Below are 21,844 nucleotides of genomic sequence, written 5' to 3'. Positions count from 1 at the left end.
TGCTGGGGGGTGGGGGTGGTGGGAGACATGAGTGGGGGCCATGGTGGAGGGTGCCCCTGGTGGCTGGGGGGTGGGGGTGGTGGTAGACATGAGTGGGGGCCTGGTGGAGGCTGCCCCTGCACTGCTGGGGGTTGGGGGTGATGGTAGACATGAGTGGGGGCCTGGTGGAGGGTGCCCCTGGATGCTGGGGGGTGGGGGTGCAGGGGGACATGAGTGGGGGCCTGGTGGAGGCTGCCCCTGGTGGCTGGGGGGTGGGGGTGGTGGGAGACATGAGTGGGGGCCTGGTGGAGGGTGCCCCTGGATGGTGGGGGGGTGGGGGTGGTAGTAGACATGTGTGGGGGCCTGGTGGAGGGTGCCCCTGGATGCTGGGGGTGGGGGTGCAGGGGGACATGAGTGGGGGCCTGTTGGAGGCTGCCCCTGCACTGCTGGGGGTGCAGGGGGACATGAGTGGGGGCCTGGTGGAGGCTGCCCCCGCACTGCTGGGGGGTGGGGGTGGTGGTAGACATGAGTGGGGGCCTGGTGGAGGGTGCCCCTGGATGCTGGGGGCTGTGGATGGTGGTAGACATGAGTGGGGACCTGATGGAGGCTGCCCTTGCACTGCTGGCGGGAGGGGGTACAGGGAGACATGAATTGGACATGAGTGGGGGCCTGGTGGAGGCTGCCCCTGCACTGCTGGGGGGTGGGGGTGATGGGAGACATGAGTGGGGGCCTGGTGGAGGCTGCCCCTTTTGGCTCGGGGTGGTGGGAGACATGAGTGGGGGCCTGCTGGAGGCTGCCCCTGCACTGCTGGGGGGTGGGGGTGGTGGGAGACATGAGTGGGGGCCTGGTGGAGGGTGCCCCTGGTGGCTGAGGGGTGGGGGTGGTGGTAGACATGAGTGGGGGCCTGGTGGAGGCTGCCCCTGCACTGCTGGGGGGTGGGGGTGATGGTAGACATGAGTGGGGGCCTGGTGGAGGGTGCCCCTGGATGCTGGGGGGTGGGGGTGGTAGTAGACATGAGTGGGGTCCTGGTGGAGGGTGCCCCTGGATGCTGGGGGGTGGGGGTGAAGGGGGACATGATTGGGGGCCTGGTGGAGGCTGCCACTGGTAGCTGGGGGGAGGGGGTGGTGGTAGACATGAGTGGGGGCCTGGTGGAGGGTGCCCCTGGATGCTGGGGGGTGGGGGTGGTAGTAGTCATGTGTGGGGGCCTGGTGGAGGGTGACCCTGGATGCTGGGGGGTGGGGGTGAAGGGGGACATGAGTGGGGGCCTGGTGGAGGCTGCCCCTGCACTGCTGGGGGGTGGGGGTGCAGGGGGACATGAGTGGGCGCCGGGTGGAGGCTGCCCCTGCACTGCTGGGGGGTGGGGGTGGTGGGAGACATGAGTGGGGGCCTGGAGGAGGCTGCTCCTGGTGGCTGGGGGGTGGGGGTGGTGGTAGACATGAGTGGGGGCCTGGTGGAGGCTGCCCCTGCACTGCGGGAGGGTGGGGGTGATGGTAGACATGAGTGGGGGCCTGGTGGAGGGTGCCCCTGCACTGCTGGGGGGTGGGGGTGGTGGGAGACATGAGTGGGGGCCTGGTGGAGGGTGCCCCTGGATGCTGGGGGGTGGGGTGGTGGTAGACATGAGTGGGGGCCTGGTGGAGGGTGCCCCTGGATGCTGGGGGGTGGGGGTGGTAGTAGACATGTGTGGGGGCCTGGTGGAGGGTGACCCTGGATGCTGGGGGGTGGGGGTGATGGTAGACATGAGTGGGGGCCTGGTGGAGGCTGCCCCTGCACTGCTGGGGGGTGGGGGTGCAGGGGGACATGAGTGGGCGCCGGGTGGAGGCTGGCCCTGCACTGCTGGGGGGTGGGAGTGGTGGGAGACATGAGTGGGGGCCTGGTGGAGTGTGCCCCTGGTGGCTGGGGGGTGGGGGTGGAGGTAGACATGAGTGGGGGCCTGGTGGAGGCTGCCCCTGCACTGCTGGTGGGGTGGGGGTGATGGTAGACATGAGTGGGGGCCTGATGGAGGCTGCCCCTGGATGTTGGGGGGTGGGGGTGCAGGGGGACATGAGTGGGGGCCTGGTGGAGGGTGCCCCTGGTGGCTGGGGGTGCATGGGGACATGAGTGGGGGCCTGGTGGAGGCTGCCCCTGCACTGCTGAGGGGTGGGGGTGATGGTAGACATGAGTGGGGGCCTGGTGGAGGGTGCCCCTGGATGCTGGGGGGTGGGGGTGGTGGGAGACATGAGTGGGGGCCTGGTGGAGGCTGCCCCTGCACTGCTGGGGGGTGGGGGTGGTAGTAGACATGAGTGGGGGCCTGGTGGAGGCTGCCCCTGGATGCCTGGGGGGTGGGGGTGATAGGGGACATGAGTGGGGGCCTGGTGGAGGCTGCCCCTGGATGCTGGGGGGTGGGGGTGGTGGTAGACATGAGTGGGGGCCTGGTGGAGGGTGCCCCCGGATGCTGGGGGGTGGGGGTGGTGGGAGACATGAGCGGGGGCCTGGTGGAGGGTGCCCCTGGATGCTGGGGGGTGGGGGTGGTGGTAGACATGAGTGGGGGCCTGGTGGAGGGTGCCCCCGGATGCTGGGGGGTGGGGGTGGTGGGAGACATGAGTGGGGGCCTGGTGGAGGGTGCCCCTGGATGCTGGGGGGGTGGGGGTGCTGGGAGACATGTGTTTGTGATAAGTAGTGCAAGGTGACACGTGGGTTGGCTGGGGGCATGGCCATGGTGGATGGGTTGTCTGTGGGACATGAGCAGGGGTGCAGGGTAGTCCCCTGTGGTGTGGGCTGCCTGCAGGGGCCGTGGAGTGTGTAGAGGGAACACCTGGGAGGACCCACACGGCCAAATCACGTGTAGCATTCCCCGGCACTACCGAAATACACGTACCCTGCTGAAATCGCATGTGAATCTTCCCGTGCACCTCGGAATACACGTACCCAGGCCAATCGTGTGTTGAACTTCCCGCGCACCCGAAGTACACGTACCCAGGCCAATCGCGTGTGGGACTTCCCGCGCACCCCGAAACACACGTACCCAGGCTAATCGCGTGTGGAACTTCCCGCGCACCCCGTAGTACACGTACCCAGGCTAATCGCGTGTGGGACTTCCCGCGCACCCCGAAGTACACGTACCCAGGCCAATCGCGTGTGGAACTTCCCGCGCACCCCAAAGTACACGTACCCAGGCCAATCGCGTGTGGAACTTCCCGCGCACCCCAAAGTACACATACCCAGGCCAATCGCGTGTGGAACTTCCCGCGCACCCCGAAACACACGTACCCAGGCTAATCGCGTGTGGAACTTCCCGCGCACCCCGTAGTACACGTACCCAGGCTAATCGCGTGTGGGACTTGGCGCGCACCCCGAAGTACACGTACCCAGGCCAATCGCATGTGGAACTTCCCGCGCATCCCGAAGTACACGTACCCCGGCTAATCGCGTGTGGGACTTCGCGCGCACTCCGAAGTACACGTACCCAGGCCAATCGCGTGTGGGGCTTCCCACACACCCTGAAGTACACGTACCCAGGCCAATCGCGTGTGGAACTTCCCGCGCATCCCGAAGTACACGTACCCAGGTCAATCGCGTGTGGAACTTCCCACGCACCCCGAAGTACACGTACCCATGCCAATCGCGTGTGGAACTTCCCACGCACCCCGAAGTACACGTACCCATGCCAATTGCGTGTGGAATTTCCCACGCATTCGAAGTACACGTACCCAGGCCAATCGCGTGTGGAACTTCCCGTGCACCCCGAAACACACGTACCCAGGATAATCGCGTGTGGGACTTCCCACGCACTCCGAAGTACACGTACCCAGGCCAATCGAGTGTGGAACTTCCCGCCCACCCCGAAACACACGTACCCAGGCCAATGGCGTGTGGAACTTCCCACGCACCCCGAAGTACACGTACCCAGGCCAATCGCGTGTGGAACTTCCCGCGCACCCCGAAACACACGTACCCAGGCTAATCGCGTGTGGAACTTCCCGCGCACCCAGTAGTACACGTACCCAGGCTAATCGCGTGTGGGACTTCCCGCGCACTCCGAAGTACACGTACCCAGGCCAATCGCGTGTGGGACTTCCCACGCACCCTGAAGTACACGTACCCAGGCCAATCGCGTGTGGAACTTCCCGCGCATCCCGAAGTAAACGTACCCAGGTCAATCGCGTGTGGAACTTCCCACGCACCCCGAAGTACACGTACCCATGCCAATCGCGTGTGGAACTTCCCACGCACCCCGAAGTACACGTACCCAGGCCAATCGCGTGTGGAACTTCCTGCGCACCCCGAAACACACGTACCCAGGCTAATCGCGTGTGGGACTTCCCGCGCACCCCATAGTACAGGTACCCAGGCCAATCGCATGTGGAACTTCCCACGCACCCTTAAACACATGCACATGCTAGTTTTCACACCTCGAGTGTCTGTGTTTGTCGGTACCCCTTTGCACCTCATTTTTCCTAGAGGGCCACTGTATGGACCATTCATCATGGCTGTATATGGGTGCTTTTTGTTATCACACATTTTGGCGCACATTTTTTTCAGGCGCAGGGACGCTACCGCCTGCTTTCTTGTGGCATACTTCTTTGGCCCTCTGCGCGTCTTTGACCGTGCGCTGGTTTGCCCTATTCCATTCCATGAATACGGGTTGCAGGCGAGCGTGTGGGCGTTCCGCGCACTTGCCTCCTGTACTTCCCCCATGACGCCCATATTTTCACACGTTGTTCCCCATTCCGAGTGTTACGCCCCGTGATCCGCCTACTTTTGTGATGTGCGCCGCGCTATGTGCGATTTCGCAGAGGCTGTGGCACACGCTGTTGGATGACCTGTGCGGCGGCGTGCGCGGCGCACATTTTCAGTGCACATCCAATGTTTTTCTCACGCACGGACTTCCATGAATCGATGTGCGCTGGTTTCCCTACGATTTTCGCACTTGCACTGCGATATTCGCACTTTTACTGCAAATCGCACGTTTTGGCACCTATGCGCACATTGGCACCTTTTCGGCGCACATTAATTCCATGAATCGACCCCTATATGTTCTGGTCTCTGGGTGCAACTGTACATTACAGAGGGTTTTCCTCACATCGAGGAAGAGAGCACATTTTCTATGAGAATCCACCAGTGACACATACAAAACAGCTTTATAAAAGTCATAAAATAATGATCTCTCTGTACAAACATACACATGGGGAGTACTCAGTTGAGGCTTATATCAGACACAGTAAAGGCAGATGATAATGTATCTGTGCGGGCCTTACATAGGGACTCATAGGAACACAGAACATTTCCAATTTAACCACCATTTAACAAGCATTGAAAGTGATGAAAAGCCAGGTTATTTCATCTAAGTAGGCATGCTTTTCGAGGGTACTTGCTAGGAGACTTACAATCTTTCACTCTGACCTGCAAGACAGGGCTACTGAACCACACACTGCCCCTCAAGGAAGCACAGAGGCTGTGCGAATACTTAAGTTGAAAAAATCATGCAGACACACATCTCGCACAGGGCTTACTAGAGGTCTCACAGCCCACTATATTCACTATGGCCCACTATATTCACACCAGCACAGAGCATTTACCCACCACTCATTCATTGCAACAATGCACAGTGGCCCATAATCACTGAGCAATTTGTACACTTAATAAAAAAACAAGAAAAGTTTAAAACATCCTGAAAGGCTCGAGAAGTAAAATCCTTTCTAACAACAGACACTGCACACATCCAAACGGGCATACAGACCCTGGAGGCTAGATTCCAAGGCTGTTTGGGGAAAGAGGACGAGTTAGTGCACTTTTCCACTCAGCCGATAAATCAACACCTTAGGTGCTCCTTCTGTTTTGGGGCAGATTTTTCAACAAGCCCATGCAGGCCTGCATTTCGGCTATGAACTATTATGGACTCAGACAGACCAAACGTTTGGAAGTTATCAGACAAAGGTGATTTGGTTAGAAATTGCATGATTTGAGGGCCCTGGATGTGGACAATGATCCATTGGGGTCTCCTTGCAATCGTAAGGGAACTGAAGGGCAAGTAGTAGTGGCTGGGACAGGACCTCTCAGTGTTTGAATTAGATGTTCATCTACACAACTATCAGATGCCAAGGCCCCAAACTAAAAAAAATGTTTAAAAACAATAACATAATTGTTCCTTTTTCTTCACTTTTAAACTTCTCACATTTTATGTATACACACACGAAGATTTGTGATGGTAGAGAAAGTCAACTTGGATTGATGGGTTGAATCAAAATGCCATACTAAAAAAGCATGTTTAAACTCAAGAATGCACATCTTTCGATGCTTTACTATAACAAATGATGGTCTTGGGTTGACTAATTCACCACACATGTTTAGTTAGAAGAACTAAGACTTTGGATTCCCAATGTTTCTAGAGTATGTATTATAAACAGGAGTCACACCTATTCTATAAAAAATTGCATTTAACTCTAGGGTTATCAGTTTACACCATGCAACCTGGAACATTACGATCGAGCTCAGGCCTTTAGTGATGAAACCGTTTAAATCTAGAAGTTAAATTAAACGAGTAATATTGTTATAATCCAAGACTACAATTCCCAGTGTAAGGTCATTAAGTCTAAACCCAGGACTAGATAATTGTTTCCTGGACAACATGTAGTGATCTAGTAATGAATAGAGAAACTGATTAACAAGAAATTGATAACATACCTGTGTAAACTAAAGTGTGGTTCCTACCACAGGCAGTAAATTTCACCTTCTCGGCTTTTAATGCTATGAATTGAAAAAAAGAATACATTAAACAATATCTTGTAGATATTCAATGATAATTAGGTCTGGGCAGTTATGCTTTTTAAAACTATATCAGTTACAGACATAAAATCGATTGAGTCTCATTCATCCTGCAATCCTAAATTAGTAATCAGAAGTTGAGAAGCATACCCTAGTAAACAGAAGCATAGAACGTTTGTTTCGTTTTTTAAATTATAATTTTATCGAAAGATTGTGCAAACGTAGTTAAAACTAATAAAGAAAAAGAAGAAACTATATAACAAAACTTTTACCAGCTTAAGCAATAAAGCTGCGCAATCCAATTAATTTGAATTAGCTCAAGATCTTTTCTAAGCATAACAATTTAAACAAACATCAAATGAACTGTCTTCTGACCATCCCTCTTCAGGAGACACTCAATGGAGGAGGGTCAAGTACAAGAAATGGGAAGAAAAGAGACTGGTTGTGATAAAAAAAAAATCAGATAAAAAATGTGAAGCTGCCATATCAAATAATTAGTCTGCTAAACCTAACATTCCTGCCCGAAACGTTGGTCACGGCAAGCTTCCTTAACACAGGACCAAGATAAATCTTTTCAAATAGAATTAATCAAAGAGTGACCATAATCAAAGAATATACCATTCTATTTTGTGGCCTTTTAATTAACAGCCTCTAAAGACGTCATAGTGCCTGGACCATGTAAAGGCATGCTGTATGTCACCATGAATCTGGCTAATACCAATTAGCAATGCCTCGCTCACGTTTTACAGATCCCATCTCTGGATGTGGGGCTCCCTTTATGAATCAAAGAAAATAAGGATCTTATGGCCCTGGAGTTTCGAGTCCTTCTTCCTGAGATCTACAGCAATTACCACCTCTCTATGAATTACCACCTCTCCATATCTTGCATTGATCAGTTAAGTTATGAGATTACTCTGACCCCTAAGTAACTCCCCTGAGACTTTTAGAGATCTGTCAACCTTCATCACCTCAGCCTCCTTTTAGTTTTGCAACTATATTTTTTGTTATTTTGAGGAAAAAAGTATATCTACGAAACACTCCTCCGCTTTACCTCGAACTCCCTCTTCAACTACATTCACCTAATGTTCAAACAGATTTTCTCTCAGTTCTTGGGACTACTTGCGCCCCTTCCATGCAAAGAAAAAGAAAGAACTCTGAAACGCAACCCTGACGCTTCATTCAGGCTTCATTTTATCTAACTTTTATTATTGTCTCCCAGCTCATCTCACTCACTACTCTATGCCGTAAATCATGTTAACAAAACCCTAATATTCTTATAATTTGGGAAGGCACAGGCCAACTCTTCTACATAATCAGTTTTGTCATCCACCGACTACACTTCCTGTATCTAGAGGAAATCAGCATACAGGTATGCTTCATCCTGTTTAACTGTCACACTTGCCTGGAAGTTGTACTCTTTTCGCTTCAAATAACCATCTGCATAGCAAGACAGTGTGTGTTAGTTTCTCCATCTCCTATAATCTTATCTCAAACTGCTTATGTGAAATAGCAGAGGCTTGGGCACGTTCAGAAGATATGCCTATTGGTACCCCCTCCTGACAATTGTGACAACATGTGTCCAGGTCTAGGCCCAGTGTGAGAAATCGGAAGCCATTCTTGCTGATAGAACCCAGGGATCCTTTGTTCAGGTGGCGAGGGAAGGGCCATTGGACTTGGATCCCAACTCTGGGGGTGGACAAACGGGGAAGGATCGCCAGGGCAGGGGGTCCTTGGGGGCATAGGGGAGGAATGCCCTCGGGAGAGATGCAGTATTCCCCTCTTTCCAGCACACCTCAACCCGACATCCCCAAATTCCTCTAGAGATATTCAAAACAATCCATCTAGCCACAACCATACATCTACCTTCCCTGATGTGACAACATTACACCCATTTTGCACTAAATTACTCGGGAACACTACAACTCCCATAATCTCCAATCACTTCTGTTTTCCAAAAACACAGACGAAGAAGAGAGGGACTGAGAGGATGAAGATTCCTCAATACAACACTGAGATACAGAAGACAGACTGTCCCATGCTAAGACTGGACTGTCCCACTAATAGAGATAGGCAAGGTCAGGCCTCCCTTGACAATCAGTCTCACCTGAGACCTATTAAGCCCCCCTTAGTAGAAAAGGCAGAGCACACAGGCAAACTCTGAGCGAGCTGGGGATGCTGCACGGAAGACAGAGGGAGAGAATTCGAGCTGTAGGACCTTGGAAGGCCTGGAGGAAGGAGGACTGCCTGATTGATTGCTGGGCCTGTGAGTACAGAGGAGGCTGCAGTGTGGATAGGGAACTGTACCTCTAGGTAGTCAAACCAGGGGCAGCTGGGGTCACCTGGCAGTGCACACACCAGAGCTCCTCCCCTGGGAAAAGCAGGAAATCCCAGGCCTTTGAGGGGCAGGTGGCCAGACCCTGACCTTAAAAAGTATCCTATTGAACTCCTGTAGCTCCCAAAACACCGGAATGCCATTTTTGGGGAGCTAGCAAAGTGGGAACGAAACAGGGAAAAGTGTATTCTCGGACTTGAAGTCCAAAGACTTTAAATTTGGCAAGTCATGAGGGGTCCGAACCCAGCTGAGGGAGACACGTGTGGGAACTGTAAAAAGGGCGTCCGAACCAGACTGAGGGAGACCCCTGGACGGAAAAGATACCAGCGGCCCTCCCGGGTGAACGACCGAGTTGGGGAGGTGAAGCAACCACTGTGGTATCGACTTTGGCTTCCTAAACAAGGATGTAAATGCAGACATCAACCTATCGAGTGAGTGAGAGAGATTCATGCAAGGCCTGTCTATTAATTTAACAGAGTGGTCGGCACAGCGGAGGTGCACGATCGAAGGTTTCTGTTTAAAGTATACCGTAAGGAGGCAAATTGAAGAACTGTGATAATCAAAGTGGCCCTGCAAAGGTTTTTAAAAAAAATCCTATAGCACAGTCGAAAGTCTTTTATTTACCTAAACTTAGGGAACATTGTGAGTGCAAGGTCCGAGCCAGATCAAGGGAGACCGATGGCAAACTTGTGATGAACTGAGAGAAATTGAGTTTGGAAGGTCCAAGCCCAACCAAGACAGACCTATTGTGAATTTGTGTGTCAAGGGGTCCGAGCCCGGCTGAGGGAGACCCATTGTGAACTGTGAACCTGCATATTGGTGAATTTTAAATCCTGGAAAGGAGGAACTTTTGTTTTTGTATGTAACCGAGTCATCCTGCGACCAAGAGGCTTTAGGGAGCAAAGAGACTTTGTCATGGAAGGTCCTGGCTTGTGTCCTGAGCGGTATCCTTGCGCATAAGAAACCAGAGTGCGTTCTAAAGCCTGAGTGTGCCACCTTGTCCCATGCTGAAATGTGGGGAAGGGAACTACAGTGCTCAATCACCCTGACATGTTATTTTGTGAACACTATTCTTTTTGCATATACATTTTACCCACACATATTTGTTACATTAGAGTAAGGGCTGATAATGGGTGTTGTTAGCATAGGCCATTTTGTTTTGACAGACTCCACTAGGACTGTGTTATTTATTATTTGATGGTCGAGCGTGCTCCCCTCCTAGACATAGGGCAAGATATATTTAGAGAACAATAAAGGTTTTCCAAACATCTCTTTTGTGCCTTTCTTGCTTTTGATACCATGGGTTCCTCATACCAGCCACTTGAGTGAAACTCAGAAACACAGACCTCTGACTTTCTACTGCATTGAGCTGTACAAGGGGGAGACTGTACTCCTGTTCACTGATTCAAAGAAAGCCCCACCACTGATCTCACAAATCTTGTTTCTTGAATTTCCAATTTCCATTTATCTTAATTCTCGAAGGTCAAATTTGCCCTGTAGGGGAGGGACATTACATTGCTTGGACATGGAGCGGAAGAATGGTTGAAGGGCAAGATTATTTGAGAATATGTTTGTAACATCCACGTCCACTTTGTTCTGTGGATAGGGAGTTTAGGTGTTATGGAGCCTAGCTTGTGGGCATTTGTAGGTATTTGTAAAAGATGTGTTCAGCAAATGAAATTCTAGTGTAAGTACCTCCTAAAATGTTATTTATTTTTTGTTCTGTGTCTTGGATAGAGATTTAAGGCACAGTTGTCCCAATATTTCATCATGTAATTCCACCCAAGGTCAATAATTCCTCCATTGGAGCAATGCTTCATACAGTAGCTCAGAATCAAGTCTATAGATCTGACCAAGGCACACCCAAACTCTCAGTGAATGTATCGTGCTATATGTTTTTTCTGAAATGATCCGCATCTTAATGGTACTGTTGTCAATGCTATTGCCTTATAATGAAAAGGTGCATAGCTACCATGTATACACAGGCACTTCATCGCTATCTTGTTCTTCATATTCACAACTACTGTACTTAAGAGTGACAGTGAAACATGGAACTGTGGAAGTTGGGGGAGGTTAGAACAAGTGGTCAAGGAAATATTAGAGAAAGCCTGGTGGTAGCTTCAACACTGGTCCCTGCACTTTGGACGCAGAAAGTAATTGTCAAAAAAGTGGCAAACATTGGCCTTTGGGAATCCTTGCTTGTGAATAGTATTTACAAGATGAATACTTTTCATTGAAGTTTTCTGTGCATTTTCTGTTATTGCACTGATTGCCTTTTCCCGCGTCATGGCCAAACCCATGGATCGCACAGCATACAAGCCACTCGGCCACTTCACTGAAGCCAACAACCACATTGACCCTGCCCAATCTGGCTTCAGACCACTCAGAGGAAGAGAGTCCTTCCTACTGTCCATTTGAAAGATGTGCTGTACTCATTCACCTTGAACTCTCTGCAGCCTTCGATACCATTTACCACACCAGTCTCCTAGACAGGCTACTCTCTTTAGGAATCAAAGACACTGCCCTCAATTGGATCTCCACCATCCACTAAAAAATCATGCTCCTCCACCCTTTCAGCTCGACATCCCGCCCAGTACCGAAAGAGGTCCCACAGGCAGCATCCCTATCTCCCCTCCTCTTCAATATCTATTTGAATCCTCTGCCCACACTCATCCGTTCCCACAATCTCACCTGCTACAACTACGCAGACGATACCCAGATCATCCTTAAAATCCCAAACTCACCAGGCTCTAACCACATGGATCTGTCATCATGCCTCTCGGACATAGACCACTGGATGACGACCAACCACCTCATCCTCAACCATGGGAAAACAGAAATTCTAGTCTGTGGGATAACTGCACTCCTTCCCCAACCTATCCCCTGGCCTGACTCTCTAGGCCTCCTACCGGCAACCTCCACCTCGGTTAAAAACCTTGGATGGGGGTTCTAAGATGGCGGCGGTGGTGTGAGGACGCGTCGCCCAGAGCTCCTGCACTGCATCATTCAAGCAGCACGTAGAAACTGCTTAGAAGCGGATATTGCCCTCCCCGGGAAGCGTGTAGTGAGGAAGAAGCTCTCGGGGCTCGAGCGACTGCCGCAACAGCTCTGCTGCGGCTGCCGGTTCCCAGCGTGGGAAGAGGAGCCCCGAGCCCTGCCATCAGTGAGAGAGGAAGCGCGTACTGCGCCGGGAGACGGACGCGGGTAGTGGAGGCGGCCCCGGTGCGCCCCAGTGGACATTGCACTAAAGCAGCCATACCAGCGGGGCGGCGGGGGTGCCGGGCCCGGAGTGTCACCGCCGGGAGAAGCGGGGCTGCGGTCCCCTGTGAGTGGGGGAGGGGGAGCCGCATCCCTGTGCAAACGGTCTCGAGTGTGAGGTTCGGCCGCGGGTGCCAGAGGAAACGTGGCTTCGGCCCGGGGGCGGAGCCAGCTGTGAGGAGTGCAGGCAGAGCGGGCCCCTGGGGCAAAATAAGAGGACGCATCTCCCCGCCAGGGGTGGAGACCCGGCGGCAGGCAGGCGCTCTTTGAGTTTGGCACCCAAGTAAGTGGGGGGGATTGCAGGGGGCCGTGGACGAGTGCTTGTGAAGAGGGGGCCCCCTACATGCCCCCCCCCCACAGTTGGGATAGTGATTTTCAGGAGCCCGAATACTGGGTGAGGGGGTGACCTCCCCACCCCCAACAAGTTGGGATCTGACAGGGGGCTCTGGGATCCGGTGCCCCCTCCATCAATATCACATCCCTGCAACCCCGGGCTCTCTTGGGCTCTAGGGGCCAGAACGTGACCCTGTGAGGAGGGCAGTCTTATTCGAATGGGGCTAGGCCCCGAACTGCTTGCGCGCGCCTAGCCGGCCTTGCAGGCGCACTCGCCCGGACACACCAAAGGAGCGGGTCGGGTCTCAGAATTTTCTCCGGAAGCCATATTGTAGAACGGCGGACATTGCCACCCACCTGGAGGTCCCCCGCGTACAGGAAAGATGTCCAGAAGTAAGTCTAAGGATACCCCGGCCTCATCAAGGATGGGGTAAAAGCTTAAGGAGGGGTCACTATCCCAGATCTGGGCCAAGGAACTCGGAGAGCATGGACCTCAGAACCCCAAAGACGGGGCCATGCCGCCTGCCTCGATCACCACCCAAGAACAGCAAGATCCACCTGTAACACAATCGCTACTTAAAGCCCTTCTTGGGGAAATCGTAGAGAAAATCACGGAAGCAGGGCAGAAACAGATGGACGCGCTAAGGGAAGACTTGGCCGTGGGCCAAGACATAAAGAGGGACCTCAACAAAATGGAAGAGAGTCGACATGAATGAGAGGACCATACAGGATCTGTCAGAAGACGCACCGAAAGCGGACTCCCTCTTGGAAACCCTTGCTACCGCAACACATAACCTCGAATTGAGGGCAGAGGACTTGGAGAATAGGTCCAGAAGGTCCAATATAAGGGTTAAATCCTTGCCAGAAGCAGTCCAAGATCAGGATCTGGCTGAAATGATGAAATCAATATTCGGAGACCTCATGGAAGCGGACCTGACTGGGGACATCAAATTCAACAGGGTCCACCGGGTGGGGTCGAAGCGCCAGGAAACCGGAGCGAGACCACGGGACGTATTGGAGGCGTTCCATAGTTGCACTCAAAAAGAGAAGATCCTGCAAGCTGCTAGGAAGGCGGGACGGATACCCCACAATGGCACAGAAATTCAGCTCTATCAAGATCTATCTCAAATTACCCTGACTAGGAGGCGGCGCATGGCCCCGATCCTAGCTCATTTAAGAGAAAATCAAGTGCGTTATAGGTGGCTCCATCCATTTGCCCTCAACTTTCTGTGGCAGGGAAGAATCAGAGAATTACGACCTGTGACCAAGGAGTAGCTTTGCTAGGTCTCGAGGATGACACACCTCCGCCAAGAGCGTCCCCGACTGGGCGGGCAGTATCACGGAAACTATGGGAATGGTCAGAAGTGGGCCCAAAGAAAACAAGGAAGAAGCGTAAGCAACCCCAGCGCAGATCTCACGTACAGGTCCAGGTCCCAGAACAGGGGGACCATCCCGGAAACAGTGGGCTACAAGGAAATTAAGACGCACAATCCATATCTCTGTACCAACCCTGGAGAGGGCATACACAGGTTGAAACCAATGTGCGTATAAAAGTATCAGAGGCGTTTGCCTACACAAGAGCGGGATGCAACGGGTAGGAGGGAGGGACCCAACATCTTGGAATGGGGAGGGGAGTTCCCGCATATCCCACGTGGGGAGTTTCTAGGTCTGTTTGGAGTCCGGCTCTCTTAGTGTTGTCACGAGGGGGCTTGGTGCCAGCCGGATTCGCCTAGACCGGGGGTGGGAGGAGAGAGGGGGGGGGAAGATCCAAGGTTCAGGACTGGAGGGGTCTCTTAGAGGCCCGCGAATGGAGTACACACATCGAGGAACTTCCAGCGTAGGGCTCAGGGGGCACAAATGGGTCAACCAGGTCTACCATAACCATTTCATATGGCTAACTCGGAGGCAATGAAAATGCTTTCACTAAATGTGAATGGCCTTAATTCCCAGGTTAAGAGGAAGAAAGTCGAGAGGTTCCTTGGGCGGGAACATTCCCATGTAGTGGCTATGCAGGAGAACCACGTGCACACCAGGGACACCAGGGACACCCAAAGGATAAGATTTCGGGGTTACTCGCGTGGGGTACAGGCCACATAAGCCAGCAAGAAGGGGGGAGTCCTAATAGCCTTGAGAGACGGGTTGGATCTGGCCATCGGAGATACGCAGAAGGATAACCAAGGTAGATACTAGCGGTGATACTCCAGGGAAAGGGGGGAGTCCTTCACTGTAGCTACTCTGTATGCTCCAAATCAAGCCCAACACTCTTATATACAAAACACTGTCACCCGCCTAGGGAAATTCACGAAGGGGAACATCCTCCTACTAGGAGACTTTAATTTAGCCTGGGACCCCGCCAAAGACAGGAGTTCCACCTCATGGGGCCCACAGGGGGGACCGTTAGGGGACTTGGTGAAGAAAATGAGAGACCTGGCCCTGGTTGATGCATGGCGAGAACTTTACGGCGATGCGGTGGGATACACCTTCTATACACAAGCACATAGGTCACACTCGCGAATAGACTATGCCTGGATTTCTAAACCATTGTTGGGGAGAGCCATAGCCATGGAAGTAGGGGCAATTACCCTTGGGGATCACGCTCCACTTACCCTCTCAATAGCCAGACCAAAAGGCTCCCCAGGGATTTGGAAGTGGAGATACCCTACTCCGCTGTTTAGAGACCCAGTCCTGGTCAAGGAAATAGAGGATGGAGTGCTGGAGTACACTAATCATAATAACTGGGAAGACACGAACCCCCAAAATTGGTGGGACGCCCTCAAGGCCACCATCAGGGGTAGGATCATAGCAATTAAGGCCAGGAGGGAAAGGGAGCTGAGATTGGAGGAGCAACAACTAGAAGCTAGACTCAAGGAGGTCATGACTCGCATGGGGGACAGGATGTCAGCAACCACTAAGAGGGAATATAGGGCAGTAAGAGCTCAGTTGAACCTTATACAGACTAGGGTAGCCGAACGAAATCTCCTTGGGCTGCGTCAAAGGTTCTACAACAGAGGCAGTAAAGCGGACCGCATGCTGGCCAGAAAGCTAAGGAAGGAGACGGGTGATAAAACAATCTTGAAAATAAAGGGGCATACAGGAGTCCTCCTTACTAAGAATCCCTACATTGAAGGTGAATTTTGCAAATTTTACTCTGACCTCTATAGATCAGGAGAACCTATAAATGCGGATCAGGAGGTCTATCTTAGTCAAGCGGGGTGCAGTCGAATCTCCCAGGAGGATAGGGAGGCACTGGAGCTGGAGATCACTACAGATGAGGTAAGGAGGGTGATCAACAACCTTCCGCCCAGCAAAGCCCCAGGTTCTGATGGGTTTGTATCCGAATTTTATAAGACACATTAAGAAGTCTTAATCCCTATTCTCACCAAACTGTTCAACTGTATAGGCTCGACAGGAACTCTCCCTAGCTTGATGAATGAAGCCAAAGTCATTTTAATACACAAGAAGGGCAAAGACCCGACCGACTGTGCTTCCTACCGGCCAATAGCTTTAATAAACTTAGATGAAACCAAGAAGGAGAATTACCTAGTATTTCTGTGCTGGACTGCACCAGTGCAGGACAAAGATGATATGCAGGTAAATGTCTTCTCTGTGAAAGGGACAGTGAGCTAAAGACTTGGTAGAGTCTCTCCCAGGGGTTATTCACCCAAGAACAGGTCATTGGGCTGTGTTCGTGCTGGTAGATAGATTCCCAGACCCCCCCCCTTGTTCTCCCATACATGGACTTCGGTCCCTGAGGGCATTCCAACCACAAAGCGCATTGAGGCCATAGAAATGGGAAGTGGCGCTATACAAATGATCAATACAATACATGTATATTTCTTTTGACTACGTTCAGAACATTTGTTTCATTTCGCAGTATCTCTTCGCTGTATTTTGCTCCTTGTCCTTTACTTTAAGCCTTTTTTTCAGATGTGTTGGTGATGCACTGCACTATTGGTAATGTTATATATTCTATTTGTTCTCTCGCCATCTTGATTAAGCACTGTCAGGGAAAAATTACCACTGACTATTCCGGTGGATTGGTGAACAATTTAACAGTAAAAAGCAAACAACAGGACAAAACAAAGCAACGACAGTACAAGTATTCGGCCAACGTGAGAACACCCCTCCCTTTGTGCACCGTTCTCTTATACTCGACGGAACCCATGCATTTCAATGGAAAGGCTGGTCCAAATAGGGCAAGGAATCCTACTGAAACAATGTTGCAGGCAGGGAAAAAGGCCCCACTATGCAAGTCTTTGAGACCAGCTGCGTTTTTACATGTTAGGCAGTGTTATCAGGGAGGTCAGCATAACGTGACACATTCAGAGAACTCTTGCATTAGTATGACTTCTGTCTGCCAAAGCTGCTTTTCCTAATAAAGCGACAGCCTAAAACACACATATTCCGAAAAAATGAAGCACATCAGAAGCGAGAGATGTGAAGGTGAGCATAGTGTATAGGCGCGTTACAAATGCCTTATCATAAACACTTGGGCACGTTATAAATGATTTATCATATCATATCATATCATAGCTACACGCTAGCCTTCATGAAGAGCCTTCATAAATAACTCATGTGCAGTAAAGCCTAAAGCCTTACCTCACACAAGCAAGAAAAAGTTGTTTAAACATGGCAGTTTGCAGTATATCCTCAATATTATAATGCAGTAATATGCAGGGGAGTACAAACAAATTTCAATTCCAAACTCCCCCCCACAGTCCCCTCCTATGAGACCTTCACTCCAGTCTCATTGCATACATCTCTAGGGTAACAAACATCACATCCCGGAATTTCATAGCAGCTGTTTTCTTCCGTAGCACGACAGTAAAGCAGTTGAGCAGTTTGAGTGACTTCAGAACAAGTGTTGTATACCCGATAATAGAGACACTTGCAAACCATCACAAATAGGAAAGACTTAAAATTATGACTAGCACTATGAGTAAGATCTGACCAATAGATGCACCCAGAGGTTCCAATGCACCTTCAACCCAAGACCCAAAGGTCCAGGAAGCCTATGGACAGGTGTGAAGGATGCTTACTGTGTGACAAATGTGTGTGACAATGTCAGTAAATATTGCTTAAGTAAATACAGCACTCTTCACGATTACGCTGATGCCCGCTTGTGAGGTTAGTACGATGTCTATAGCCATACGATTCTGAAGCACCATTGTTTGGATGGCTATTTGTTCTAAGGATAATAGAGTGAATGAGAACGCAGTAGCATTTGCAAAACAATATGATATGGCATTTATAACGTGCCTATACCCAAGTGTTTCAAGGCGCAACCAGGCAAGGGAGGGGGAACAGAGGAAAGACGGTCTCGGTTTTACTATCATCCACTAACCATGACAATTGGGTCAGACAGTCTCTATGTATCTTAAATCCAAATGGCTTGTATAAGATATCCCACCCCTGCAACAAAGTTTTCCCAGGCAGTACTTCTGAGACAGGGCGGGCTGTAAAGGTGGGAGTATGACACACAGTGGGCAGGATATACCCCATGTAACAACTTCCGCTCCAATTAATGGGTAGCCAGGGATAAGCTTTGTCCCCACAGAGGAAATAGGTTTCTGGAATACATAGCATACCCAGACTCAGAAAATGAAAAACTACAGTCAAAGGCAAATGTAATATTATTGATTAATACACTGGAATTGGTGGACAGATAATAATAACATTTGTTAGTTCCCATGAACAGAGGACCGGTGTTGGTGTAGCATACAAGACCAATTGCTTGGGAGGAAAGGTGGAGTGCTGCTGGCTTAGTGCATACTTGGTCTGGGGTGGGAAAATTGGGAGGACCGGTAAAGCCCAAGTGGGAATGAGCATCCCACAGGGTCCTGGGCCTTAGGACAGGGTAATGTGATGAATCCTGCGGTGTCATCCCTTCTCGCCAAGGGGGAGATGCTTCTCATGAAACCAGGGAGGTGAGGTTGTTACTAAGACGAGGGAGAATAGAAACTACTCTCATAGACCAACATGAACCAGGATGGGACATGGGCAAGGCGCAGAACAATGACCATCACCAACAAAAACATGATGGAGCAGTCTATCTTTTTGTGGACTTCTCCAATAAAAAACAAAGAGGGACTTACCAACTTGTCTAGCCGTCCGTGGAGTAGCAGCGAGGGCGAACGATTTACGTCGAATGAAGAGGAAGATTTTGAAATATTTTGTTTTTGATATACTGTAATGAGCCTGCCCCAACCATCTGCTCGTAGAACATCCTACCTTGCATACGAGGATGTTGACCTATTGACTAGTTGTACTAATTTTAGATAACCTTACAGCTATATGATAAATAAAACGAAACTTAGATATTGAACAAGTTTTTGTGTGTGTTAAATAACAGTTCCTGCATCAATAATGCATTCACTAAAACAGATATATAAAGCAAAACTGTATATATTTTGACACGCTCATGAATGAGGATGAAATTGTGCAAAAACTCTGAAGACTGGGCATAAATGCAGCCTCACAGTCAAAACATTAGTTTGAAGTCAGAAGACCCCACACAGAAAATCATTCTTTAAAAACCAAGTTACACGACTGAACTGCTGCAAGAATTATTCTATGAAAGACAATTTTCATTGCTTCCAAAATAAGCATTTCTTGAAATCTTTATGTATTATACATTTTGTTGTTTGAACAATAACATATGAGATAATCTAGTATGAATGAGCTATGAATGCATAGAGAGAGAGCGTGAATAGGCCTTTTTTATTATCATGGGTAATAGTGAATTCGGATGTTGCAAATTGGGTCGTCCTTCGACGCTTTTTCATCTTTTGTAAAGTGAATGAGAGAATATCTGAACATCAGAATGTGGGATATTTTTCAGGGTTCTTCCCTTTCAAGATCTATTATCCCACAGGCACAAATATCCATTGATGTGTGGAAAATGAATCAGGAAGCAAGGTTAATATCCAAGTCCCTGAACCATTTAAACTTCTACCTCAGCATTAATGCACCACAAAAGATTGTGGTAGAGTGCAACACAGATGTAACTCAATTTGAGTAATACTAAACCCTAGTGAAAGTGCCAGCCTCAAAGAAAAACGTTAAGAAGCAGAGCATACAATTGGGCTTACACCTCACACATAACCACCTTTTCCCAAAAAAAACTACTATCACAGGCGCCAACTGCTAACGTTCCATGCTAAAAACGATTCTACCTATTGAACAATCCAAATGAATAGAGCTGATGAAAACGGACCATCGCATGCATCGGTCACTGAAATGTAACCTCCACAAATCTCCAACTTGCTGCGAGGCTATGCGTTATTATGAAAAAGGCACAAACATTTGTATGTGAACTAATCTAAAAAGCACCATATTCATGATGGGATGTAGCCTAGCATTCAATGCTTCCTCTCCATGATGAATGCCTTTTCGACCACATTTTCCTCCCACAACGCATTAATCAGAAGCCTCTGGACAGACAACAATCTGTCAACTGAAATTCAGGTGGAAAAGCAAGTGGAGTGCCCCGTTGGATCAGCGTCCCCAATGGTAATTGTATTGTAAGGGTGCAGAACTACGAGTCTGACACAATTACGAGTCTGACACAATAGTGGCAAGGTGATTGTAAATACTTTTATTCAAGCACAAACAACTAGGAAACCTAACTCTCCCTAACTCTAGGAGGGATTTCCCTGACTCTAATAAAGAACTAATGAGCCCGTCAGAATAGCCAAGTAAATACCTGTTGTGTCAAAATACCTACTTCTTTTGATTCAATAGAGTCCTGGTATATATCGAGGTAACTACATAATAACAATACCTCAGCTATTAGAAAAGGATCCTGTGAGGGTTTGGAAATGCGAGATGGACACAAATGTAAAGTTTTCTCAAGGTTTGCCATTTATTCAAAGTAAAATTGAGTTCTGAGAAACACCCAACATTCCCTAACCTAACAGAGAGTTCCCAACCTAGCAAACTAAAAGTAAAGAAAAATGATCTAGTGTCCAAAATACCTCTGGCTCTCACACTAATACACACAAACAAATTATGCAAGGAAAATGTGGCTGATTTTTACTTTAAAAAAAACTGTTTTGTAATTTGCATTCAAATGTTCCTAAAATCATTCCTTGCCACCAGGGTTGTAGTCCCTACCCCTAGATCAATTCAGAAATACTTAATTATAGTTTTGTTTCAACAAAATTCTGTTCAAGAAAATGAGTAAAGCCTTTTTAACGACAAAGTCTTTCTTGGAGAAACAATTGTCCTTTTCACCACAGTTCAATACGGATAAATGTCTTCCACAGTATTTCTCTTTCAAGGATGATCGACTTTCTCCCCAAAGCACAGGTTCCAAAACCAAATGCAATTGTTGCGTTTCAGATAATACTTTCTTCAAAAGAAATGACTTCTTGTCAAAATAGCACTTCTGTGGGATATATTGACCCACTCAGCTGTGCTTCCCCACATCACAAATTAGCATCTGCGCAGAAACAGCCAAATAGCCACGCTGGTGCCTGTGAGCTCCAGGGTCCCAAAACTGCGTTTTGCAATAACAAAAATATGGCTGTGCCTTGATGGTCGTCACCGCCGCTGAGATGACTCGTCGTCCCATGGCGTCCAGCTTCTTCCCCTCGCCGTCCGGGGTGGAAGTGGAAGTTGATGCAGTTGCCCCCGCTGATTTCTTATTGGCCGCCGCAGAGACCACTGAATCCGGGGGCGGCTGAGCTCTGAGGCACATCGGGGTGGAATCAGGGACCCGCTACTTCTTCTCATATCGGTCCCTCTTTGAGCAACGATAGTCCCTCGTCCCAGATGTCGTCTAGTAACAGGACTGAGAGGACTGTCTTCCTCTTGGCCTCCCATCGTTGGTAGAGGAAACCATCCTCCTTCTGCTCTTCGGGACAAAGCTGGAAAAGCTTCGATGCCCTGGCGATCATGGCATGAAAGGTGCCAATTTCGTCGGGAGGGGAGGCCTGGGCAGGGGGTGATGGGAGATCCATCCCGTCGTCACCACCGTTGTCCGTCCCCCGTCGTTGCCGCCTCCGTTCCCGTCTCATCCCTCGGCGTAGGGGGAAGGAGGTGAATGCTGGAAAGGAGGGGGTGGATGGATTCGCCACCGCTTGCTCGGTGGGCTTCCCGACGGTCCAGGTGCCGCTGGATTGTCCGCTGGGGGTAAGGGCAACCTTGTCCTTCTCTTCGTACACAGAGTCTGGATGGCCTTCAAGATCGCTCCTGTAT

At 50.0% G+C, this 21,844-nt stretch overlaps 1 protein-coding gene across 2 annotated transcripts in view; it reads right to left on the bottom strand.

Annotated features, from left to right (window-relative positions):
- Window positions 1–21,844, bottom strand: part of RPGR (retinitis pigmentosa GTPase regulator) — a 951,931-nt gene that overhangs the window by 720,735 nt on the left and 209,352 nt on the right. For both annotated transcript variants that reach the window (XM_069636551.1, XM_069636550.1), the window contains exon 4: window positions 6,640–6,702. In XM_069636551.1, coding sequence (XP_069492652.1) covers window positions 6,640–6,702 — 63 coding nt within the window. The remainder of the gene's footprint in view (window positions 1–6,639; window positions 6,703–21,844) is intronic.

Source organism: Ambystoma mexicanum, chromosome 7p (genome assembly GCF_040938575.1).
Source record: "Ambystoma mexicanum isolate Mex_15411 chromosome 7p, UKY_AmexF1_1, whole genome shotgun sequence".
NCBI lineage: Eukaryota > Metazoa > Chordata > Amphibia > Caudata > Ambystomatidae > Ambystoma > Ambystoma mexicanum.
Note: the sequence above shows the minus strand (reverse complement) of the source record. Positions and strands in the feature narration are given on the sequence as shown.